At 34.1% G+C, this 26,874-nt stretch overlaps 4 protein-coding genes across 6 annotated transcripts; 3 read left to right on the top strand and 1 right to left on the bottom strand.

Moving 5' to 3' along the window:
- The first annotated feature begins 3,955 nt into the window (after positions 1–3,955).
- Positions 3,956–5,581, top strand: LOC130805807 (pentatricopeptide repeat-containing protein At1g62670, mitochondrial-like). Its single transcript, XM_057670592.1, has one exon. The coding sequence runs from the start codon at positions 3,956–3,958 to the stop codon at positions 5,579–5,581; it is 1,626 nt and encodes a 541-aa protein (XP_057526575.1).
- Positions 5,582–6,663: 1,082 nt separating this feature from the next.
- On the top strand, positions 6,664–9,668 carry LOC130806028 (putative GDP-L-fucose synthase 2). Its single transcript, XM_057670917.1, has 3 exons — positions 6,664–6,923; positions 8,238–8,367; positions 8,452–9,668. The coding sequence occupies exons 2-3, from the start codon at positions 8,349–8,351 to the stop codon at positions 9,399–9,401; spliced, it is 969 nt and encodes a 322-aa protein (XP_057526900.1). The 5' UTR covers positions 6,664–6,923; positions 8,238–8,348; the 3' UTR covers positions 9,402–9,668.
- Positions 9,669–10,898: 1,230 nt separating this feature from the next.
- Positions 10,899–20,637, top strand: LOC130806026 (protein ACTIVITY OF BC1 COMPLEX KINASE 3, chloroplastic). Its single transcript, XM_057670914.1, has 9 exons — positions 10,899–11,142; positions 13,211–13,672; positions 13,776–14,003; positions 15,027–15,362; positions 16,071–16,626; positions 17,254–17,440; positions 17,773–18,139; positions 18,668–18,819; positions 20,312–20,637. Exons 2-8 carry the CDS (start codon positions 13,247–13,249, stop codon positions 18,794–18,796), a joined length of 2,229 nt encoding a protein of 742 aa, XP_057526897.1. The 5' UTR covers positions 10,899–11,142; positions 13,211–13,246; the 3' UTR covers positions 18,797–18,819; positions 20,312–20,637.
- On the bottom strand, positions 20,555–25,802 carry LOC130806027 (protein CHUP1, chloroplastic). Of its 3 annotated transcripts, XR_009040252.1 has the most exons (6): positions 24,955–25,706; positions 23,937–24,253; positions 23,356–23,467; positions 21,769–21,900; positions 21,177–21,313; positions 20,555–20,686 (listed from the first exon to the last, which is right to left on the bottom strand). XR_009040252.1 is itself a non-coding variant. In XM_057670915.1 (5 exons), the coding sequence occupies exons 1-5, from the start codon at positions 25,525–25,527 to the stop codon at positions 21,230–21,232; spliced, it is 1,218 nt and encodes a 405-aa protein (XP_057526898.1). In that variant the 5' UTR covers positions 25,528–25,802; the 3' UTR covers positions 20,932–21,229. The 3 variants fall into 3 exon arrangements, 2 of the variants coding, with proteins under 2 accessions (XP_057526898.1, XP_057526899.1); XM_057670915.1 differs by lacking the exon at positions 20,555–20,686 and having other exon boundaries at positions 20,932–21,313; positions 24,955–25,802; XM_057670916.1 differs by lacking the exons at positions 20,555–20,686; positions 21,177–21,313 and having other exon boundaries at positions 23,933–24,253; positions 24,955–25,708.
- Between the last annotated feature and the right edge of the window lie 1,072 nt (positions 25,803–26,874).

Below are 26,874 nucleotides of genomic sequence, written 5' to 3'. Positions count from 1 at the left end.
GTTGGGAAAGCTAAAGACTTTTTTTTTCACTTTTGTATTGCTAATAAAAATTTAATTTTCACCATATGTAGGAATATAAATTCTCTATTCGATAATGGACTGTTCTTACGATTAAAGATGTCTATTTAAGTATTTAGGTATTGGCGGGATTTTAGATATAATATATCGTGTCAGGTTAATTTTGATGCTTATATGCAAATACGTTGATAATCTTGTTTTGATATTTATATATAAATTATTTGAATCAAGTAAAGTCATAATTCCGATTATTCAGATCAATTTTAAACGACTATTCTTAGAAATGCAATTTGAATAAAAAAAAAACAATCAGTCATTGTTTATGGCATTGAGACATGAGAGATACCCCAAATTCAGGCAACAAGTGTGTGAAATCAAATTGTACTGCCATGTAAATCACGCAACGCAAGTGTTTTTTTTAGTACTGTTTTTTGTTTATTTTTTATAGAAAATATAATTATTTTTTACGATTAACACCATGTCCTTCTAGTCAAATTTTAAGTTAAAACTAAAGTCAGTAATGATGAACGTGGTGTTATTAACAAGAAATCAAAATTCAAATATTTGTGTTTAGAAACTGTGTGATCATAATCAGTATATCTCGCTTATAAAAACTATAATCAGCATATAAGGAGAATATAAGACGACAAGTTATATCTTTACCAAATGAGGTTACTGTCACAGTGGGACATTCCCAGCACAGGTATGCCTTTTAGATATAATCGTAATGATATGATTGATGAATTTTCTAGGTATGTAATTTGTAATGAATTGCCTTTTAACCACGGTGAAAGTAGGGCATACGAGCGTTACGCTAGAAAAACTATGCAACCACAATATAGAACAATCCCTAGGAGCACTCTTAAAAGACGCACAATTAAATTATATGAATCAATGCACTATGAATTAGTTGAAATGTTTAAATCTTTTAATGGTAGGGTTAGCATAACAACTGACATTTGGTCTGCTCCCCCACATTTAGAATCTTATATGTGTGTAAAAGCACAGTGGATAGATCAAAATTGGATTATTCAAAAAAGAATAATTGCTTTTGAGACAATGCCAGAAAGACATACCGGTGAAAACATAAAATATAGATTAGTAGAGATATGTAGAGAATGGAACTTATTAGATAAGATATTTTGTTGTTCAACTGATAATGCAACCGCGAACATTAAATGTCTAGAACTTTTGTATAACGAACCTGCATTTAGTTTTATCCTTGGGGGTAGCTTATAACACATACGTTGTTGTGCGCATATAGTTAACTTATCTTGCCAAGCTGGCATAAAACAATTAAGCGATTTATTAGAACCAATTAGGGATATAGTGAAGTGGCTTTGGATTGGAAAGATAAAGAGACGATACAAACAATTATGTGACCAATATCAACTTAAAAAGTGTATTGGTCATTGGATACCCCTACACGTTGGGGCTCAACCAACGATTTATTAAGAAAGGCGATTGCTTATCGTCCAGTTATAACACAACTATATAGTGAGTGTACAGATAGTTACATAGCTGATGACACTTGGGAATTAGCTATAGGTGTACATAACATATTAGAAGCGTATGACCACGCGACTAAGATTTTTTCATATGTTTATGAACCGAACGTTCACTTAGTAATAAGTGAGTGTGTTACTATTTTTTATCATCTCCTTAAATATACGCATGATGATACTAACCCATATTTGAAGCCGATTCTTGCAGATATGATGGAAAAATGGAAGGCATATTTTACCGAATTTCCTTATATTTATGGAATCGCAACCATTTTTGACCCATGTTTTAAAACTGAGGTCCTTACTAAAGTAATAGGATTTTACTACCAATCGTTAGATCGCCCGCCTACTGATGTACATAATTATGTAGAAACATGTAAAAAATATTTAGCAGAACTCTATGATTATTACGCTAGTGTGTATAACCCAAAACGCGATACGTCTAGGCGTGCTAGCGTTTCGGCACGTCCCTCTTACTATAACTCGGTAATAGCTAATATAATGAGTCAAGATGATAGTTTTGTAGGATCATCTTCTTCCTCGACCTCATATTTAGAACTAGATAATTATCTTAAACACCACTTTGAAATAGACCAAGGTAGTTATAATATTTTAGAGTAGTGGAAAGAAAAATCTGTAAAATTTCCCATTTTATCGAGAATTGCAAAGGATATCCTTGCAATTCCCGCGTCAACAATTGCGTCGGAGTCTGCTTTTAGTGCAGGTAGAAAAGTTTTGGACGAAAAAAGATCTCGTCTTGCTCCACAGAGTATTCAAATATGTATTTGCAAGAAAGATTGGGATCAAGCAGAGATTCGAACACAAGGACTAAGGAATGATGATGATCAAGACGACGATGATGATCCATGGATGATGATGGATACATCTGCATCATCGTCAGGAGGAGAGTCAGCGGAAGCATCTAACCAACCACATGATGATGACGAAGACGAATAGGATCAATCCGACAACGATAAATCAACATTCAACAACTATAAATAAAAGGTATGACAAAGAACTACGTGGGCTTTGATTCCTTCGGGATACGTAGGCAGCTTAGTATTCCTTTGGGTACTACTAGGTTCAAGTCCATTTTCTCCCTTTTTTTTATTAATCATCTTTATCGGACATTATCATTGATTCGTTTGTTATTAATTTATTTTTTTCATTCTTTTTAGTAAATATTTCAATAACGATGACAACTTGACATGCAATGAATTTCGCTAATAATCAAGTAATCATCAAAGGTACGTCCGCAATATTATAGTATTTTTTTATTATATAAATATTTAAAGAAAAAAAAATGGAACCGATGGTCCGACCCGCCCGTCCCGTGAGTTGGAACCGCCGGAACCGCCTCATGAACCGCCGAGGAACCGTTTGGAACCGCCCGGAACCGGAACCGGAACCGTTCGCGACAGGTTCCAAATGGAACCGGAACCGGATGGAACCGGAACGGAACCGGACCAACCCGGACCGTGGCCATGCCTACTGTCGGTGAGACCATCAGATTAAGAAAAACTTGCAAATAAAAAAAAAAGGTAAGTAAAAACTAATAAAAATACAAGGCAAGACGTAACAAGTATTACTGCCAAAGTAAATGAAATAAATGTAAAAATAAATACTAACATAAAGGTACATATTATAAATAATATAAAGATGACTTCTTATGGTTTAAGACACGAATTCTGTGTCTCCAATTAGTTTTATTCCTATTTAAATTCTCAAAAATATGTGATTCACTCAATTCATTTCTAATTTGCTTCTACGTTTTTTTAGACTTACTATAACTTGCCTTTCCATTAAATGTGATGATTTTCGCCCTTCTCACGGGTACATCAGTGGTATTCCTTTGTACATGCCAAATACATCTTTGCCGAGATTAATGCCACCCCTAGTCTCTCTTTCAAAACACGACTCCTAATCTTATCCATCTTAGTGCGTCCACGCATCCATTTTAACATTCACATTTATACTACTTTTATGTTATGCTCATAATTCTTTTTAATTGACTAACTCTCTGTTTCATATAACAAGATAGATCAAAATGCAGTTTGGTAAAATTTACTTTTTAATATTGTCGAAAAACTCCTATTACACAATACCCAATGGTTGCTCTCCATTTAAGTCATAAGCTTGAGTTTTTGGTTTGTTGACTTTTTGGCATGATATAAAAAATCTAGGTCATTGTTTGAATCTCATTTACTATTTTTCAAGTGAAATAACTAGCGTCAAATTTGGGAGAAAATTATATTGCACCTACTTATAGCCCAGACAGACTCCCATATGAGTAAATGTAATAAAATATATTATATTTTAAATATATGAAGCATTAATTATCAACATAAACTTCGCGGTTTGAAGTTAGAACAAGTGAACAAGTATGAGGTGAATTGAAAGTTGAAAATGGCATTAACACACTACAACCAATCATGAGACCAAGGGCTTCTACTTTCACTTCCCTCCATAATCATAGACGAAAATTCCCACATCTATTCTTCTTCTCAACCATTGAACCAAATCAAAACCCTCAATCTTTCAACAAAGCCCTACAAAAATCCCTAAATCATTTTTTCCCTCAATTTTTATCTCTTGCTAAAACCCTAAATCAAAACCCAAGAGACTTCAAATCCCTTTCTCAATTAAACTCCTTACTATCTCACACCCAATTGTTTGATTCATGTACCTCAATTGCCATCATCGAAGGTCTTTGTCAATTAAAAAAACTCATTAGGGCTAAAGATTTGATCTCTCACTTGAAGGACAATTTAAAGGTATCACCTTATTTTGCATTTAGTTTAGTGTTTGATTGTTTGGTAAAAGATGGAAAATTGGATGATGTTGAAGTTCAATGGGGCGAAATTAGTAAAGGGTATGGAATTAATTTGTCAAATTATGTGATTTATGTGTGTAAATTTTGTGATTTGGATGAGATTAAGAATGTTTGTTCTAGGGTTTTGAAGGGTAGTAGGGTTTTAGGGAGGCAATGTTATGTGGCATTAATTGGGGTTTTATGTAGCTATAATGAAGGATTAATGGCAAAATTGGTGCTTAATGAAATGTATTGTAGGGGTTTTAAGATTGATGATGTTACTTACATTGTGTTATTTCAATGCTTTTGTAGGATTGGAGATTTAGATAATGCTGATTGGGTACTTAGAAATTTCATTAAAGAGGGTTTTGATGTTGATATATCTATATATGGAAGTTTTATGCAGGGTCTTACTAAATTAGGAAAGTTTAGGGAGGCTAGAAAGTTATGTAACAAGTTATTGAATAGGGATTGTGCTAGTGGTTCTAAAGATGGGTCGTTGAAAAGAGGAAGAAGGGTGATTTTCCAGCTGAATTATAAGGGTGGAATACACGAAATGATGGTATACGAGATGTATTTTCGAGCTTTATGTGATGTCGAAAAGCTCGATGATGCTGAGTTGTTGTTGAAGAAGATGATGAAATCAAGATTTGTAGCACAAGTTTGTGTGTATGGATGTTTCGTTAGGGCATTGTTTAGGGCCGGTAGGGAGGAAGACGCTCTTAAGTTTTTCGAGATTGAGTGTAAGAAAGGGCTCGTGTGCTTCGATGAGCTTGCTCGATATGTCATTGTGGAGCTATGTGAGTCGGGTGAAGTTGACAAGGCGATGAAGGTTTTTGACGAATTTAGAAGGAAAGACGGGTTTATTAACACCGTAATGCTTTGTAATGTTGTGTTGAGTAGTCTTTGGAATGCCGGGAAGGCGATAGAAGCAGAGAAGTATTTCGAGGAGATGAAGAACGGGAATTTAGAACCGCCTAATACAACAACATATAGGCTTATGGTTTCCGGGTTTTGTAATCAGGGAAATGCAAGAAAAACACTCGATTTATTCAAAGAAATGCGGTCGAAAAGAATGCCTATCGATAGGTTCGTGTATGAAGCAGTTATAAACGCGCTTCACAAACAAGGGTTGTTTGCTGAAGCATATGAACTCCTTGATAGTATGACTAAATCAAGTGATTCTATGGTTTCTTATACAATTTGGAAAAGAGTGTTTTACTCATTGATGGATGATGGAGATTAGTTCTTGAAGAAAGCATTAGATTAGAAATGAAAATTTTGTTAGGTTAGAACTGAAATGTGGTACCTTGTCTTGGTTTGATGTAAACCATAATCACTTATGTGGAAGGATTCATTTAGCGAGGAACGGTGTAACATAATTCGCTACCTAATACACTTTTTGAAATCACAATTTGCTATTTTTGAATTCACGATTTGCTAAAATGGATGAAAAGTTAACCCAAAATCATCCAAAATTCGTTTTTACAATTCGCGACAAGATTAGCGAATCATGTCACGGTGACGGGGAATCAGGATACTAGTATAAGGTTGGTCGAACACTCAATATTTGTACAGAATCAATAGCAAGTACAATGAAATGGAGGTAGTATAATATAACTACTTAGACAATTATACGAGTGTAAACAACCTGTCGAATTTGAATTCTAACAAAGAAGGGTTGATTGCATACTAAGAGATTAGTCATGTTGATCGTACGCACGAATTTTTCTTTTTCATTTATGCTATGGTTGAAAATGAGAATTTTATTTGAAAATATAGATTTGACTTAAATTTAGTGTTTGGCAAATAAAGAATATTTAAATTTAAATTTGAAAAATCCACCATGGTTATAAAATGATTAAATAATAATAATTTGAGAATGACTTCTCAAACTTTGTCAGTCATTCTCAAATTCTTCATTACGAATTCATAATTGAAATCTACAATTTAAAATGAAATACATTAAACGCAACCTTAATGATTTTTAGTTCGTGTTTATAAAATGTGATTAGGTTGTTATTGAGCTAGTTGTCCTAAATCAACCACTCTAGGATGGGTCGAACACATATCTATATCTATTTATATGTGCTAAACAAACTTAATTGTGGTTTTGTGTGTTATATACAATTCATTATTATTGATGAAGTTTATAACTGAATAACTCCAAATTATGATTCAAGCAGATTTAAAATTAAATTCTCTTCATTGTAGTGAACAACAAGAATAAAAATTATAGAGATAATATTCAATTACATAACATCGACGTTCGAGAATTATATATCATCTCAAATGATTACTCTTCTAAGTAAGATGTTCACTTCGATTTTTATTACAACCCTTTCATTTTCTGGTCTATCTTCTATTTTCTATTTTTTATTTTTTATTCTTTTAAGGATTCTTTTGGGCAATTGATTGTGATAATAAGCATGTGGGGTATTTATCACTGCACTCCAGCCAAGATCACATAACCCAGATCTATATCAAATTCCTCTCTTTCTGCCCCTCAAATTTTCTCCATTGTCGGCACGCAAATCCTTAACATGGAGGAAGAAAATCAGTAATCGGGCAGCAGCACTAATACATAGGTTAAATTGCAATTTTCTCTCTTATCTATCTATCTATCTACTATCTATCTATCTATCTCTCCCTTTTTGTTTAAAGTGCAGTCAGATTTTGAGCATTTTTTTGATTTATTGATGGGTTTTTATTCTATTGATTTTATTGCACTAATGGTTTTCAATCATCCAATTTACAATTTTTTCGAGATTTGGGTATTTTGGGTGTCCCAAAAAATATGGGTTCTTATTGATTTTTGAAGTTGCGTAATACCGATTGGATTCTTGCTTGTTTTTTGTTGGTATATGGTATCAATTCATTGCAAGCTACAATCTTTTCTTAGTGTGTTTGATTATGTCAAGTTCTTAATGTGTGAAGTAAGTATGCAATTTGAGGTAATTTGAAACTGTTAAAGTGCCTATTATTACCCACTTGTCTCACATTGGAGAGAGACCTACAACTACCAATTGGTTTGGTTCTGAACCTCCTTTCGGTTTGTACGTGGGTTACCTCTAGATTTGCTATTGGTTGAAGTTATATGAATAAGGTGCAATTAGATTTATCAATTTAATTAGTAAAGTTTTAGAATGAAGAGGACAGTTAGTTTAGATTTTGTTACTTTTATTATCCTGTGATTTAGTATAGTTAGGCATATGTTATATTTTGAGGTTTAGTTTTCTTTGGTTTTGCGGTTTCAATTTGGACTTACCTTTACATCTAGCGTATTTTATTTCACATTTGCATAGGATGAGGCTTAGGTTTTTTGAATTTGAAAGCCTATATAATTGGTATTTCCGTAGTTCACAAGAAATTGTGTAGTCTTACTAAGAGAGAGAAGGGTTAGGGATTTACCGGGAAGGGATTTGGTTTTGATGTTGAAGACATATATAGTTTTCGTAATACAATCATTCACGATGGGATCATCATAGACGTGATGTGTGTAGTGTGTAGTGTGTACGTAAGAATGTAAAAGTTATATTATTCTCGCGATTCTCAGCAAAAAATAAATCATTATGTGTCCTTGTTGAGTTTCTTGTCAAGGGCGGATATATGGCAAGTCAATGATGTCAACTGACAACATTTAAGCTGGGTACAAAACTATATACGTAAAGATACTAATATGTGTGCTAGTTAAGTTGGTAGGAGCTTTACCCTTTGAAAATGCTGGGTTCAAATCCTAGTATGCGGTCAACTAACAACATCATTTGATTTTGTTCTGGATTTGCCAACTGTCATGCTAGGTCATTGACATATTCTTAATCTTTTTTATCCCAAGTTGAAGCAATTCTAGCAGACAATCCGATTTTTGGTTTGATCATGAACTGATTACTGGGTGTCTTCAGATTTTTGAAGTTGATAACTGAAGCTTGAGCTTGTTTTTCTGCGTTGAACATCCGTCAAATACAAGCGGAAGCTACCTTTACAGTTGCTTGCTTTAACCTACTTCCATAATCATGGTAGACACCAATGATGGTACTTTTACACTTGCCTCCTCAGTGGTTTCTCATATTTTCCTTCTCATTGCAATCATCATATTCTATTGAATATTTGTTGCAGGTTCATTCTTTTCCGACAAAGCAGCTAAGATCTTCGTAGCTGGTCATCGAGGGTTAGTTGGTTCCGCCATAGTCCGCAAGCTCCAATCCCTCGGATTTTCCAACCTGGTTTTACGAACCCATTCTGAGCTCGACCTAGCCGTTCAATCTGACGTTGATACTTTCTTCGCTTCCGAGAAGCCCAAGTTTGTCATCCTTGCGGCTGCTAAAGTAGGCGGAATCCATGCAAATAACACCTATCCCGCTGACTTCATTTCCATTAATCTCCAGATACAAACCAACGTCATTAACTCATCGTTCATCCATGGTGTCCAAAAACTTCTCTTTCTTGGATCCTCCTGTATTTACCCTAAGTTTGCCCCTCAACCGATTCCTGAATCTGCACTTTTAACCGGTCCTCTGGAGCCCACCAATGAGTGGTACGCCATTGCCAAAATCGCTGGAATTAAGATGTGCCAGGCTTATCGAATTCAACACAATTGGGATGCAATTTCGGGGATGCCCACCAATCTATATGGTCCAAATGACAATTTTCACCCTGAAAATTCCCACGTTTTACCGGCACTGATGAGGCGGTTCCACGAGGCAAAAGTGATGGGGGATAAAGAGGTAGTTGTGTGGGGGAGTGGATCTCCTTTGAGGGAGTTTTTGCACGTAGATGATCTGGCCGATGCTGTAATTTTTCTGATGGATAAGTATAGCGGATTGAGCCACTTGAATGTCGGGAGTGGCAAAGAGGTGACTATTAAGGAGTTAGCCGAGCTGGTGAAGGACGTTGTCAAGTTCAAAGGAGAGCTTGTTTGGGATAAAACTAAGCCAGATGGCACCCCAAGGAAGCTTATGGACAGCTCTAAGTTGATGGAATTGGGTTGGGAACCGAAAATTTCACTTAGAGATGGTCTTGTAGATACTTACAAATGGTACTTGGAAAATTATGTTGTCAAGCAATAATCTCCATTATGGGTATGAGTTGCTGCCTTCATTCTCTCCCTAGACCCTGATCATAGAACGAGATACACTGAGTATGATGATGAGAAAGAGGAGGCGAAGAACCGTTTTACAACTCCCGATTGCTTGATTTTGGTTGATTGTATGCATTACTTAATACATTTAAGAAAGTTGATTATTAGTTCTTCGAGCTTATATTTGTACCATTTTTGGAATCTGATAATCTTTTGTTCCGAGTTAATATCTTGATCAATCAGACTTTGCATTTAATGGAGTTTTCTTCCCAGTTTTACGATTATCATATATCCTGTTTGTAATTATATACCTGTAGATCTCAATATCCATAACCTCCTCTCCCTTGATATATGGTTGCGGTCTTCCAATCATCTCCTATACCCTGGTCAATAATCTTGGCTTTTATATGCGGGATATACAGAGTCTGATGATGATGAAGAGTTGATATATGGAGTCTAAAGATGAATGCTCTCAAGTTCTTTAATGTTGAGTGTATGAAATGATCTCTGTAGCTTGTCCTTAGCAAAGGTTTTTGCAGTTGGCATTTGAAATAAGATTAGAATGTGTAGAATGCTGGTGACTTGTATTATTGGCTTTAGTTTAGGCATAGTATGACCATTGTCATTGAGCGGTCCAGCCATAGCCCATGAGGTATGAACTAAATTGGAAAATGAGGCATAAATATTCGGATCGTGTCCCAGAAGCATCCTCTTGCAAAAATGCAACGGAAAGTTTGTGTATATTATATCTATGTGGTGGCAACTCTTTTTCGGACCCTTGCTCTGCAATTATGCTTCGTGCAGGGGCTGCCTTTTTTCTTAGAAATTATGTTTACTCAAAAAGTGAAATTTGCTACATTAAATTTGATATTTTTTTAAAAAAATGGAAAACGTTAAACCAATGAAAAAAAAAGAGTATAAGACACATTGTCTATGTGGATTGTGGATGAGATAGACAACGAATGTAAGGCAATTGACATCTAAAGAAAAAGTATATCAAATAGTCGAAGGGTGTATTTGGTAAATAACTTTTACTTTTTACTTTGGTTTTTTTAGCTGATTTTTTTTTCTCTTTGATTAGTTAAATGTCAAAATAATTAGTATTTGATAAATAATTATCAAGCAAATTGATTTTTGCCTCATTTTACCTAGTAAATAACCAATAGTTAATAATCAATTTTATCAAATATTATCGTAACAGTTGATGCGGTCAATACTTCTAACTGATTAAGCCGATTAATAACTCCGACCAGGTGACCAACAATCATTTGCAGAACAAATGTCAAAACTATTATCACTATCAGTTTATCCCCACCAAATCAACAACTCATCTTGTATGAGATCGTTTCACCATGATACGAGCTTATATAATTAGTCTAATTATGTAATTAATCACTTTAAAATTATAATTACTCATTTCACACCAAATATATATAAGCCAACCTAACCTAATAAAGATATGAATTTGTGCCAAATCAATGCAGTCTTGTAGCTTCTTTCTTTAACAATTTTATTGAAGAAATACCATACTCTAAATAATTGTGGCCGGACTATAACTGGGAGCAGATACTTTTCGTTCGGTTCCGTGGCGTAAATTTGTTCCCATATAACACTAATTAAATTGTGAACTAAGTACTCTATCTACTTATTCATTCTCTCTCTTCCTCTTCTCACATCCTCTCTTTGATTTCCCCATCTTCAGGCTGTTGGGATTTGTTTCTCTAACAAAGGTCAGTTTACTTGTTTGTTCCTAAAACCCTTAATTGAAATCAATTGCTGTTGAATTTGGGATGTGCTTTTGATCTTTGCGAGTTTTTTCTTTTTGGTTCTGTGAAAAACTTGGTTCTTTTTTATCTTCTTTTTTTTTTGTTTATTTTTTTTATTTTTTTAATTATGGAAGTGTGAATTGTTCCAAAAACCCAAAATTGTAATCAATTGCTGTTAAATTTGGGATGTGATTCTGATCTTTGTAAGTTTTGGCTAGTTAGGTCTTGAAAAAAGTTTTTTTTTTTTTTTTTAATTTTATTATTATAGAAGTGTATTATGAATTGTTCCAGAAAGCTTTAATTAAAATCAATAAGTATTAAAATTGGGTTTTTTAATTATAGAAGTGTAGTATACTATAAATTGTTTCAGAAAGTCTACATTAAAATCAATTACTATTATGTTTGGAATTTATTTTTGATCTTTGCAAGTTTTGGCATGTTGGGTATATGAAAAAAGTTGGGTCTTTTATTTATAGATGTATGATTTTCATTGTTTTTTAAATTTGGGTTCTTATGTTTGCCTTTATTATTGTAACACTTATGTTTTGGTGGACAAGTTGTTTGTGATATTGTAACGACATGGTTGGCATTGGACTATCTATGATGGGGAATCAAGAGATAGCAATTGTACATTAATTGGATAATTCAGGGCCAAACACTCATCTCTATATGTGTGTTGAACCAAGCCATATTTCCATGAATTAGATGTTCTTCATTTATGGTGAAGTCGTTATCAATTATTATGGTTCTAAGTTCTAAAGGGTTCTAGATGTTTGCTGGTATAGAACATCACTTTAAGAAGTGTAAAGGCTTCCAATTTATTTTAGAGCTAGTTTGGATTCTTCTTTTGCTCAAATGAAGGGCGTAATGAATTTTTTAACTTTGAAGTCCAAGGGTGTAGTCAATTGATTGGAAATGCAGCGTGTTTCGACTTGATAAGTGTTGATCACTCCAGCTTCATCGGTGTATTTAGGTGTAGAGGACTTATTTCTTTGATTTGAGGAGCTTTTGACTCATCATAATGGGTGTCTAATTGTACCAGAAAGATGGGAGGGACTTGAGTTTTATTTAGTCATTTAGGTAAATAATGGAGAGTAAGGAGGACAAGTAACTAGCTCGTCAATTTCACGCTTTTTTGAGGATATTTTTTTTGTGTACTTGGGCTTTGGGAGTTTTCTTTGAATTCTATCATTGAGCTTTGAGAGGTTTGCATAGGATCGTTAGTCTTGTGAGGCTGGACTAAGCCTGATTATGAGTAAAAAGCTCCAAATTACAAAGGCCACACCTTTAATTAGTTTGCAACTGTAGCATAACCCTGAGGGGTAGCTCAACTGTTTGAGCTCTGGGATTATATTCTAGAGGTCTTATGTTCAAGTCCCCTTAGGGCCACTGGAGGTTTTTCTAGTCTTTAACTTCAGAGCACTAGTTTCAATATTGTACAATGTTCATTTTATCGTGTATTAACATGCTAATTGAGTTGGCATTATGTTTTGTTGAATCATCATTTTTTTGATATGAAGGGGATACTCTATCAATAACCAAACAATTTTTCTTGATAGATCAATTATATAAGCATGTGCATGTGCAGAATCATTGACCTGACACCACAAATTTCGTTCGATTTGCTCTTTTGTGGTAGGAAACATAGTTTGTGTTGTACATATCAATCTTAACTCCTTAAAGATTTTAATATTGGTGGAAACTTGATTCAAATTCCTGAGGCATATCTGTATTATCAAATTAACATCACATTTTGGGATAGCTATTTTGACCTCCTTTTTTTTTTTTTTTTGGGGGGGGGGGGGGGGGGGATCCTTCTGTCCATGGGATGGAATAAGAGAGGAAAAAAGACTTATCCTTTCTTAATTCGTGCAATATTTCTGATAGCATTTAGTATTTAGCATTTCAAGTTTTAAAAATTGAGGGTTATTCTGAGACAGACACCTTAGTTCCAGGGCTCGGGGTTTTCTAGGATAATTTTCCTTATCATTTGAATAAATTGTTGATTATTGAACCTGATTCTTTGAAGCAGTGAATCAGAAGGTTTTGACTTTTATGAAATTTGGCCATGGTTGCTGTTACTGGTCAGCCTGCACCTGCCGGGATGCTGTCATTATCCCATCCCTTGAGTTCCAGTCATCATACAGTCTACGTATCAGTCATCAATGTTTCAAGTACTAAGGACACACACAGATGGAGTCGACAAAGGCGTAAAGCCAGAACATCAACACTTTCAGCTTTGGTGGAGGCAAATACAAAAGCAGTGCCTTCTCTGAGTGAAGGGATTAACGGTAGCAGCCGGGGAAACAATAATGCAATACAGTCTACTGCTGGTGTTACAGGAGCAGGCGGAGTTGCCTTACTTACTGCTGCCGGAAGAAAGAGTCTTGCCGAGGATATGCAAGCTGAGGCAAGGGCCATGGCCAGAGCAGCCTCCGCTTCTACCTACAGTCCTGAAATGATTGCTACTAAATATGGATCGCGCCCCTTCACGGTAGAAATGGATAACTTATTATTCGACCCGATTTTATTTTTTGCTCTTCTTTATTTTTTCGGGAAAAGTTATGTGGAATTATGTCTATGACCACCCAAAATAGGTTCTACGTAGGACGTCGGAAATATTGTTCGGTTTGGGGTCTTTTGCTTTCACACTACTGCTAGATGATTGGAATGGTCAGCTCAATATGAACAAATCCTTGCGAGCAGAACAATTGAGGAAGATTTTCACTCGTTTAGGACCTACTTTCGTCAAAATTGGCCAGGGTTTATCAACAAGACCTGATTTGTGTCCACCTGAGTACCTCGAGGAACTCTCTGAGCTTCAGGTACTTTTACTTTTACTTTAAGTTTACTGCACGCCAATCATTTAGCTAAAACAGATAAATCTTGTTCGGAAATGTCTTGATATTGAATTTGAAGTTCTCACTTCTCAAATGCTTTCGGAACAAATAGATAAAAATGATAGAAATCAGCTGAATCTTGTATTTCTTGCCAAGCCCCAAATTCATGATTGATTGCATCCTTTGCTTTATGACAGTGTAACATTATTCGCTAGCTAATTTGCTTTGTTAATTCGCGATTTGCTCAAATTTACCCAAGACTAGCCCAAAACCAACCATAATTTTCTGTTTTCGATTCGTGATTCGCCTGGATATTAGCAAATTATGTGACACTGCGTTATGAGGTCATGTGCCTAATAAATTTGACAAATAAGGTTTATTTTCCTCAAATATCATGTAGAGGGCTTTGCTAATTATAATTTCTTAACCTCTAGGCGATCCTCTTTGGTGTCTGGTCTATATAAAGCGTGATAAACCGTATACTAATTTATAGTTTTCTTGTTTAGTTTGTTTTTTGTCACAAGGTTTCAAAATAAAACTTTAGAGGAGTTTACAGAGTAATGTGGGCTATGTTAGAAGGAAAAGGAGAAACATACTTTCTATTAGAGTGTTAGTGTTACCAAATGGGGAATAAAAGTAACTGGGTATACAAATTCTATGATTCTATCTACATTTACTTGTGTCTCTTTGTTTATTTGGTTTTGGATAATAATGGACTATATTAAAATAACTCATTAAAACACATCAAAACATGTGCACTTTGTACTTATGTGAAGTTGCAGTATATTTTTGTTAAGAGTCAATTAGAAACAACCTCTTTGCTATCACTTACAACGTTAAGATTGCTTACATCCGACCTTCAAAATCTAGTCTAGGCAAGAGCCAATTAATGGCATTGGGATAATGGAATGTAATGTATGTACCGGTCTCTTTGTCTCTTTGGCTGTTTACCTACACCTTAGTCCTTTTCAAAATAAACGGAATTCTTATATCGTGCGTGATTTTTAGGATTCTTTGCCTACATTTCCCAATGCGGAGGCATTCACATGCATTGAAAAAGAGCTGGGGTTCCCTCTTGAAGCAGTTTACTCATCGATATCACCATATCCGATTGCAGCCGCTAGTTTGGGCCAGGTTTATAAAGCTCACTTAAAGTATTCAGGTCAGACTGTTGCTGTGAAGGTGCAGAGACCTGGTATTGAAGAGGCCATAGGACTTGACTTTTTCTTGATAAGAGGACTGGCTCGTTTTATAAATAAATATGTTGACATAATCACAAGTGATGTTGTCGCTCTAGTTGATGAATTCGCCAGAAGAGTTTATCAAGAGCTTAATTATGTACAGGTAAGGATTTTTTTTTTAACTTTATTATTATTATTTCATTTACGGAATAATTAAGTTCCCACAAGGAATGTTCACGGGAATGAAGTTCTCACAAGGTAGTGGATATATTATTTTATTGAATAATAAGTTTGATGGAACAAAAGTGGGGACCGTAAACATTTCAAAAATGTATTAAGAAAGTTGGTGGAAAAATTATGGGGATCACAACTAATAAATTTTTTTTTTATAATGTTAGTGGGAAACATGTGGGGACCATAAGGAATATAAAAATGTTGTAATGAAATTAGTGGAAGATATGTAGGGAGTATAAGCATTAAAATATTAAATTGAGGATAATTTATCCATAATTTGTGATATAAATAGAAAGATGTCTTATGGGAACAACAAATGGAATATCCAAAATGGCAATGGGAACTTCTTTAAGGAACGGAGGGAATAGATGGTAACAATATTCCATTATTAACCTGGATTAGCTTTTCTCATGAATGTCGGATAAACCTTTAAATTATCTAATTTTCTACTTTTTACCCACTTAAAAATTTACTATCTATATTATTTCTTTGCTACTGAAAGCGACAATGATGAATCTGGATTCCGGCCAATCTATGATGGTGTATATGAAAGTCATGGAACTTGAAATTATTCCATTTTTTTCTTTTTATGATATTTTGTTTGGATTTGAATGTTAATTTTGACAGGTATTTGCAGGAGGGTAGAAATGCAAGAAGATTTAAGAAATTGTATGCTGATAAGGAAGACGTTTTTGTTCCCGATATCTTCTGGGATTACACCAGCGCTAAAGTTTTAACAATGGAGTGGGTTGATGGTGTCAAACTAAATGAACAAATTGCAATCGAAAGGCAGGGGCTGAAGGTATTAGATCTTGTTACCACTGGTATCCAGTGTAGCCTTAGACAGTTACTTGAGTACGGATACTTTCATGCCGATCCACATCCCGGAAATCTTTTAGCAACCCCCGAGGGGAAGCTGGCGTTTATTGATTTTGGAATGATGAGTGAAACACCAGAGCAAGCAAGATTTGCCATTATCGGTCATGTCGTCCACATGGTTAATCGTGATTATGAAGCCATGGCTCAAGATTATTATGCTCTAGATTTCTTATCCCCTGATGTGGACATTTCCCCCATTGTCCCTGTACTTCGAGACTTCTTTGATGGTGCACTCAATGCTACTGTTAGTGAACTTAACTTCAAAACGCTCGTAGATGGTCTGGGGGCTGTCTTTTATCAGTATCCATTTAATGGTGAGCTTCATTGATTTCTTTTCGACTTTTGAAATATGGTTTCCATCACGGTCGCGAAATAGATTTTTAAGTCAATGCGATTTGCGAGTGATTTCTCGGTCAATTCGGCCTATATTTCGGTCGCAGTGAACTTTTAACTGCCCGTTTGGTAATCGGTATTTAAAGTGTGGGAATGTTAATGGAAAGTTAGTGTAATTTTGGTTGACAATTTTAATGACCATGTTTATTCTCCTTCAACAATCTCATTTTCTTTACAAAATTCATTCAAATGCATTGCCATTTGAACATGTGATATTAGATGGCAATGAAAAATTATGAACAAAAAATTTGTTATGATCAAACTTTCATTACCATGGGAATGACATGATACATATCATGAAAATTTACACGATAAATCATTTCTATTACCACTAATTAGTACCGTTAACCAAACGGGCCGTAAAACCTTTACTGTACGGTCGCGATACGATGATGTGGCCTTGTCATTGCACTATGATCACATTCCAATGAGAATTAGATTATGAAGCAGAGACTGAAAATCTTCGACAGCATGATTTATGTGTCCATTATTATAGTTTTACGTTGAAACCTTTCAACAATTGATATCTTTCTTGATGAATTTTGCAGTTCCAGCATACTATGCATTGATACTGCGGTCGCTTACTGTGCTGGAAGGTTTAGCGCTCTATGCTGATCCAAATTTTAAGGTGTTGGCTGCTTCTTATCCGTATTTTGCCAAGAGGCTTCTAACCGATCCTAATCCTTATCTTAGAGATGCTCTTATTGAGTTGTTGTTTAAGGATGGGAAATTCAGGTTATTTATCTTAATCCTTGTTGAAACTAATTGCAGACACAAATTGTTGTGAGAGACGGTCTCTTCGAGAGACGCATTAGATATATTCTTGTTTTGAGGTCGTGTCTTTGAGAGACGGTGTCTCACAAGAGTAGCTGAATTGCAGAACATTTACGGCCCATTTGGTCAACGGTACTAATTGGTGGTAATGGTTATGATTTGTAGTATAAATTTTAGAGAGATATTCCTATCAAAATTATACTAATTTTCCATTACCATTCCCATCATTTAGTACTAATTACCAAACAAGCCGTCAAAGTTAAGAATCCTTTTGTCATAGTTGTTGATTGCAGGTGGAATAGACTTGAAAACCTACTAGTTCAGGGGCGTCAAGACAGGGATTTTTCCGCAAACGACGCTTTACAACCTGTTCTGAAGCTGTTGTTGGGGCCAGATGGCGAAGAACTAAGGATGCTGGTTACAAAGGAAGCTGTACGAGTTACCGAAGCAATGATTTTAGGTTCTTTGATGGATACATACTCTTCTTTACCTGATTTTATGAAGCCTTTAGTAACAAATGGCAGTCCGGCTGGCTTTCTATTGCTAAGTGATGCTGAACGGCAAAGTATGTTGGAACTTCGAGAACAAGTACTAAGGATTTGGGGGCTTCTACGGTCTTCAAATAACTTTGACCCTTCCCTTTTGCAGCCAATACTACAGGTCAAAAAATTTACTTAATCAAAATATATAGTCAGCATTTTAAATTTGTTATTCATGTGATTCCATAGTGTAAAAAAGTAATGGTCGTGATTGCAGTAACGAAACAGTGATGCGGTAACGGGAGTGTTGTGGTTATCATAACGCCTAAATATCGGTCGAATTATTGGACACATCTATTCTCTGTCCTTTGCTTCCAAGAGTCAATACTCATTCTTTAAACTAATTGATTGTATGCTGCTTTTGGCATCATTCACATTACGTCCTGGTCATGTACTAACTTTCGGTCGCGCTAAACTCAAAAACCTTTACAATACAGTCGCGATACGGTAATGTGGCCTTGTTTTTGCTTTACTTCTTAAAGCCGTAAGTTATGCAAATCCAACAGTGGGGTGAAGTTTGTGAGGGATTTCTAGTTCTGATGATGAGAGCAGTTGATAAATTATGTGTGTCATCTGTAGTTTGGCGTCAACATTATGTGCAGATTTCAGATCTTACAGTAAAAGTAGCTGATAAAATTTATTTCCACAGGTTTTGCAACAAAGTGAAGCACGTGATCTTGGGAGTCGTGTTCTTGGTGGCATAGCTCAGCGTTTGGCTGCACGTTTTCTGCAGCAAGTCCTGCAGGTCCCAACTTCTAGCTCAAGCATTCAAGTGTAACAGAAAGCAACATCAGTTGTGGGGTAAGTTAAATATTCTTGCTACATACTTTTAATTTTGCTTAAAGCATTTTTCATATATATTTAATAAACCCTTAAACAAATGTTAACATTAACATCTACTAATGGATTATTGGCATTTCTTCTCCCTATCAAGGCTTCAATTCGATTTGATTGACGAATCATATGACACTGTTTTGGAAGGCTAGAGTTTTTTTCTCATTTCATTGTAACTAGATGACACCACCTTCTTTTCCTTCCCTCCTTATATTCCCATAATTAATTTTTGTTATGAGAAGTTGTTGATGTCTAAGATAGCAAAGCCAATATTTCTTTTATAAGTTTACTTGGCTTTATAGCATTTAAGTAGGCGACTTGGGGGTTTCGGGAACTCTTGCTTTTATGATCAAATGTATATACGTTTGTATCATGCTCATGTCCTGTGGGGCTTGTTTAACCGATTAATATCTTCATATGGTCAATTTCACATTTTGTTCTCTTTTGGCCTTCATCCCATTGCCTTCAAGTTGCTCATATTAGATCTCTTTCCAAAAGTTGGTTGTCAAGGATGCTAAAAATCATATCCATTTGAAAATTAATTTATTTGTCTCTAAAAGCCTATACTAAATAGTTAGACTTATCAAATTATCGTGATCCAATCCAAGCAACGGAGTGAACATCCTAGAGCAAGTAGAACTGTAGAACCAACAACATGCCATTGCCACAATGTCCAGTGGCTCTCACTTAGGCATTTCTTGGAGGGGTTGGATGTATTATATCCAGTGTATCCCGCTTATAGGAAGAATTTCATATTAAACAGAAGCGTAAATGATTTATTTAGTCGTTTTACTACATTATAATATAAAACCAAAGAACTATAAATCATTAGCTCTACTTTAGTGCTGAGAAAAGCCTTTCATCTATGCATGCTTTGAATCTTCGAATGGAGCATCGAGGTTTGATTATGATTATTTGTACCGTGTTTGACTTTTGTAATTCATTATTTAACTTATTATCTCAATTTTCGGAAACAAGCTCATTGTTATCATAAAAAGAGGTAAGGTTGCATGCTTTGTTATCTCTACTTGTAAATCTAAACCCTTCATATCCTTTTCCACGCCGACCCTTCAAGTCATCTTCTGTATTCCTTACCCTCATTTTGGTTTTCTTTACGTTCTGACTTTCTATCTTTCTTATTGAGTCGCTAATACCACGTCATGAAAGACTCACTCTCCCCACGAAGCAAATTCAAGGAGGTAGAAAAGTGATTGGATAAGGATAGTATCGATTTCTTTAAATTTGGCATTAGTAACAACCCAGTTAGGTTGATCATTTGGTGGGTATTCCATGAGGATGGGAAGTCTTACAAAATACCGAGGCATTTGGATGATTGTACTAATTTCATACCGGATCGTATTATATAGTTGTGACCGTCTTTTGGTTTTCACTGCTTCAAATGTCGTAGTTACTAGTTACCTCAATGAGTACTAATAATCTGTTATCATTTTTGTTGCAGCTAATATCACCACCATTGTAAGTGGCAGAAACGGCTTGTTTACTATTGGTGGCAAACGTCAAGCGGACATATATTTTTCTTGCTATTTAACAAGGATTTGTAAATTTGGTGTATATTTGATGTCTTTTATATTTTCCTTTGATTTTTAGTACAAAACTAGCAGTAGTAAGGCGCCTTGTGGATTTTGCATGGCCAAAGCTTACATGATCAAAGTTTAGTAGAAATTTCAAAGAAATTATACATGCAAAATTGTAAGTCTTTCATTGAACATAATTGCACAATATTAATCGATTTACGCGCACATGAGTCCTTCCTTCATACCCTTAGACGTCAATTGTTGCTGAAGTGCACATTATTATCTATATGCGAGTTGTTCTACATCGAAAAAAGAAAAGAAGATATATTACTTTATAAACTTAAGGAGAAATTGCGAATATTACCGATTGTTTTAGTAGTGAACTATTTTTATGCTTGTAAGTGGGTTATTTTAATTTTTTTTCCTCTTTATTTGGATTGTCGAGATCCAATTTGTAAATTCTAACAGTTGTAATTGATTGAGTTTAAAACCAATCATAAATGACTAATTAAAGATTGGAGTAAACATAAAAACCTTAAATCTCTTGGTTTAAAACTACACTATAATACTGCATATTTCCATGATACAAACTAAACAAAAAACAATACCATTCTAATAAATAGTTCATTGTCATATTCTATATATTTCTCGTTTATAAAAGTTATAATTTTTTAAAAATATAAACAATATATATATATATATATATATATATATATATATATATATATATATATATATAATCTAGCTATGTTCTATAAGTAATAGAAGTTTCCATAGAAGTTTCCATACTATAGATTATTGGCTTATAGCTTAGCCAATTATTTCTTGCTCTTATTTGAAGCTTACAAACTTGTGTGGAATTTGTGGTGAACTTGTTTGAGTTCTTCAAACAATTTTTCTGTATCTATGTCAAACCCTCCTGCAAACTGTAATTATTAAAAATATAATTAGTTAGTATGATTTATTAGTGTTTGGTTTTGACGAAAATATTTTTCAACGACTTAATTAAATAGAATTAATTTTATTTTGTTTTGTTTGATGGAAAACTCCAAATAAAATATTAAAGATGAAAGAAGGGAATCAACTTTTTGCAAAGAGATAAAAAATATTTTTCCATCCTAGTTTTTTTTTTATTTTGATTATGAATCTATTTTAAATCAAAGAACATAAAATGGTTAAGATAATCAAATTTATCAAAAAATATTTTTCTCCAAACCAAACAAAGAAATTGCTTGAGAGAGTCATATGAAATTTGTAATACTCCTATAATAAACAGAAAATTAGTTAAATTTTTTAATTTTTCTTGTTTCCTATTTTGAGTTTATTTTTTAAAAAAATTAAAACTGAAAACTAAAACGATAATGAAAGATCCCTCATTTACCTGATGAACATGATATGCAAATCGAGCACCTTGATGTATGATATCTTCTGAATTACAAGATCTCGAACTCGATAGTTCTTTAATGATTCTCTTGATATACTCTCGAGCCAGCCTCAATGATCGTAACTTTAACTATTCGTAATTTGACACATTCAACAAATTGTTAAAATGATTATCTTCCAGAGATCTCAAAAGTGAAAAATATCATAATTTAGATCATATAATAAAAAGTGAAAAATATATTAAATCTAAAAGAATGCAACCTTAACAATTTGCATAAATATAAATAAATACATATAGATCACAAAAAAGCGTCTACTGAACCAACTGTAGACAAAAAAAAGAGTCTAAAGGTTTGCGTCGTCTAATAGGCTTTGTGATGGTAAGTTTTTAAGGCTTTTCAAGTGGGTGCAAAAACTTTTGACGCTTTTCGGCATTGAAAATCCTTGTGCTAATTTTTCGTCTAAAAGCACATTGTTTATTTTTGTTGTGGAACCATTAAATTGAGCGAGTAGAGTTGTTTAAATGTGACCCGATCCGAAAATTCAACATGAAATCGAAAGTTTTCGGCCCGAAAATGCGTATCTTTTTTAGATTTATCGAACCGACATTACCCGAACCGAAGTTGCACCTGAACCGATTGACAACCGAAAATGGAAAACTGAACCTGAACTGTGACCGATTTTTATAACCGACATATAACCGTTAACCGAGATTACCCGAACCTAATAGTGACCAAACCGAGTCATATCCGACCCGTATCATGCTCGAAACCGAACTCAACCCGGCTATAACCAATTTAACCCGAACCAATTTTTAATCGAACTGCTGTAAACCTAAACCAATTTCTAACATAGAAGTATGATCAACTTATATTCAATCATCTATAGTTAATCTAATTAAGCGATAGTTCATAAATTAAATTTTAAAAATACATGGTTTTATATATTTAGAGTTAATAATCAATGATTAATGTCTAATAAACTATTTTTAATCAAATTGGATGAAAAATGATAGAACTCTAATTTTAGTTCATAGTCAAACAAGTAAAAGTAACAAAGTAATAATTACTAATTGATTTGCATTTTAACTATTTCCCTTAAGTAAAGAGAATATTGTCATGCATTAAAAAATGACTAGCAACTTAATGTGACATTGACTCGATCAATAGTAATTAGTAACTCGTAGCCGATAAAACCGAACCAATTGTTAACCGATAACAACGCGAGACTGATTGACACTCGACTCGAACTTCAACCGACACAGAACTGATGCAAACCCGATAGCTCGAATAACTGATCTTCAACCGAACCGTGATTAACCGACCCGACCCCAATGTGACCCTCCGTAACACGCATATGAATAATAACCGATCCGAAATTCAATCGAACCGAATGACACCCATTCGAAACCGACCTGATCACCCTAATAAACACTTCTATGTGCGAGTATGATCTTAAGCGAGAGAAAAAGAGAGATGATATATTAATAAACTACGTATATAAAATAGAAATATTGTAATGTTAAAATGACTGATTAAAGTGTGACAATTTCTTATGGTGGTAACCATTAAATGGATGTACTTACCTGACCAAGAAGTCCAGTGTCAAGCATCCAATCCCAAGGAATTTGCAATTCCTTGTACCTTTTGCAAGTCCCGTCTCTCACCTTCACAATATTTTCTATTACCCTCTCCAATCTACATAAACAAAACAAACAATTCAAACATATTAGTAAGGTTAGATTTTACAATGCTGATTTTTGTTGTATTTAATTTTTATTATACTTTTAAATGTATGAAATTATTTCATAAATTTAGACTTAGAAGATAGATTGTATATAATAGCATATTTCTATAACAGATTTATTTACACTACTAAAAATATAATACTAAAATCTGCCAAGTAAATTATCTCTACATATGTGATGTGTAATTATTATAGGTTAAATGTTTTTGTATACGTATAAACACGTATAGTTTTAAAATTTTACGCTCCACGACTTAGTGGATACATATAAATATTTTATGTTGATATTGGTATAGAGGAAGGGTAGTGCACTTATCCGTCTATTTTTCCATTCCATACGTAATATAAGATAAAATAACTCGCTTTTTATCCATCAAACCATCATAAATTATGTAAATTTGTGTTGGTATACATACTCGCCTGTCTTGTAACGCCTGGATTCGCCTTAAAGCTTGAGGCAAGGGTTGTTTAGGGTTGTCTTTGTATGAAACAATATCACATTCTAAATTCTTGAGGTCTTTGAAGCAACAAGCTGCTTCCCTTAGAGCATCAGCTTTTCTTTCGGGCCACTGCGAAAAATGTTTTAGCACAGCTCTCTCATCTACTAGACAAGTCAGTTCGCCATCTAGCCATTTTACAAATGTTTCAACTTCTGATATGTCTTTGAACACGACCGTGTTAACCTCTTTTATTAAGTAATTTATAAATTCTCGTTGCATCTCTACGTCTGATTTCACCTGATCCAATACAAAATCCAACCATGCATTAGTTTTTGCACAACTGTTAAGAAATGATATGCTTAATCAAGCATAACTAGACCAAAATTAAAATTTTAGACAGGAATCAAAACTTTTATATGAATATAATCCGGTGATTAGAAGTTCGATGAGGGGTTCCAAATTGCAAGGAATTTAAATTTAGGATTTGCGAGCAATTTTAATTATGTTACGTTAAAATCACCAAGTAAAAATGTACAATGACTTGAACGTAGCTTAAAACAATTTTGTTCATTGAGATTTGAAAGTAGGTTGTAGTCGGCTTTCGCCCAGGGTAGCTTCACCACTAACCAACTTTAAATTTGACTCATAAAACTTACTAATTTACTATGGTAAAATATAAAATAAATATTAAGATTTTAACTATTAGCTTAAAATTTTGGTCAAATATTTAAGTTTTTCATTCAATCAATATGATATCAATTTTTTATTATTTATTTTTTTTTTCAAAATCATATGATATAAATCTTATAATAAACAAAATATTGTCAAATATAGTTCTCTATATTTTTGATTTTCTGTTTTGATTCTTAGTTTTTTGAAATAAAAAAATACTGAAAAGTAGAAAAAAAATTAATGAACTGTCTTAAGCAAGTGTGGCTGATCTATCCAGGATGGATTCGCCGTTCGATAGTGGTCAAAAATATAAAACGAACACTTACAGCAGAGAGGTACGATGATCGATTCTCAATTTCACCAATCATATTCCTTGGATTAGTTTCCTTAGAACTTGCAATCACATTATATCCTCTGTTTTCAACTATCTGAGCATTTCTCTTATTAAGATATCGATAAAATTCAATAACATCAGGAACACGCCTCACAGATAATCTCGAACTTAGCTTCATTTTCGCCGGCAACGGTGGTGGAGGCGGCGGCGGAGGCGACGCTGATACTAACAATGCTGCTTTTCTCGGCGGAGGTGGTGGCGGTGGCGATGGTGGCGGTGGCGGTGGCGGTGGCGGTGATGATACTGATTTTTTGTGATCTGTTTGAGGAATCCTTTTCTGTTGAATATCATCTTTGATCGGAAACTGAAATTTCTTCCATAAGAGAGATTTACGTTCAAGATCATGAGCTTTTAAAGAAGTAATTTGAGATTTAAGACGAGTAATTTCGAGTTTAAGATCATGATTTTCTTTCTCTAATAATCTGTTCATTTCAAGAACAGATTCTATATCATCTACAAGAAAACTGATCTTTGAATTGCGATTATTATTGTTATTTCTCTGCATCTTGCTGTTGAAAAATCAAAAAAGTTCGAATGTAAGAGAAAAAAAAAATCAAATGCATGAATGGTTATTTGTAATTATCAAATAGGGACTAGGGACTAAATAGGGACTAGGGAATTCTCAAAACTAATTCTAACTCTCCTTTTCTCTCCTCTCTCACTAAAGAAAACCCTAATCTAAGTTTTGAGCTATCATCAACTTTTTAGTTGATGCTAAATCTTTAAATTTATCCGTTTTAAACTTTTTGAATATGATTAAAATAAATATTTGTACTTTCCTTACATGGGAGTTATTCTACTCATATATTGGATTTTGATCTCTCTTTGTGAGAGTTTAGAGTTATGAAGTTTCGTTTGTAATTGATTTGTTGGTAGAAATTAATGTGATAATGCAGCAGACAATAAAATTGCAATTACCATCAACTATATCAAATTCAATTCTATCTCAAGACTACAACAAATCGAAAGACCCCCTCGTAGGAGGTTGTGTCAAACAGCGATATGAAAGAGGATATTCAGAATTGTCATATCTAATATACAACGATCGTAGTTTTGTTAATTTTGAATTATCTTTGATTAAAGTTATTATGTACTTGCTAATTTTTATCTGTGATGTAGATATCGTATTTCTCTTTATTAATAAATCAGATATTTTATTAAAAATAAAAAATAAAAAATAGGGAGTAAGGATTATTAGTTGGCAACTGGATTAAAAGTTTCCTATTTGATGGCGAAGCCCGAGTGCCCCACTAAAGCTAAAATTCTCTTATTTAGATCACCCTCCTAATAATACAATTAAATATTACCTTAAATATCTATATTTTATTTATAAAATACTAATTTTTACTCGAATGTAGGGGTGTTCACCGGTCCAAACCCGGATGGTTTCATCCGGTCCGATTCCCTAACTCGGTTTCCTTCCGATCCGGTCCGGGTTTAGACTGGTTATACCGGAAGTAATTTTTGATACCAAAAATAAATTTAAAAATGGAAGATTTTAAAATAATTTAGCAAATTAATTATTATAAAATTAAAATATTTTTTTATTTTGTGTTAGAAATAAAAAATAGTAAGTCATTTAAATAAGTATATACATAAAAATGGTAAATATTATTCCTCTTTAAATATATATCCGGTCTAATTCAGATTTTTCCGGGTTTAGATTGGACCGAATATCCAAAATGAAGAATAAGTAAGACCGGTGTCAATCGGTCCGATCCGGAATAGGTCCAGTCTCAGTCGGTTCCGGTCCGGACCGTCGGTCCGGTCTCATTTTACACACCCTTACTCGGATACGGTATGAAGGGAAGCCTTGCTACACCAAATTAGGTGTCATTGTGTGCCTAAAAGG

Source organism: Amaranthus tricolor, chromosome 2, assembly GCF_026212465.1.
Source record: "Amaranthus tricolor cultivar Red isolate AtriRed21 chromosome 2, ASM2621246v1, whole genome shotgun sequence".
Lineage (NCBI taxonomy): Eukaryota > Viridiplantae > Streptophyta > Magnoliopsida > Caryophyllales > Amaranthaceae > Amaranthus > Amaranthus tricolor.
This window is presented reverse-complemented; position numbering and strand designations above follow the sequence as displayed.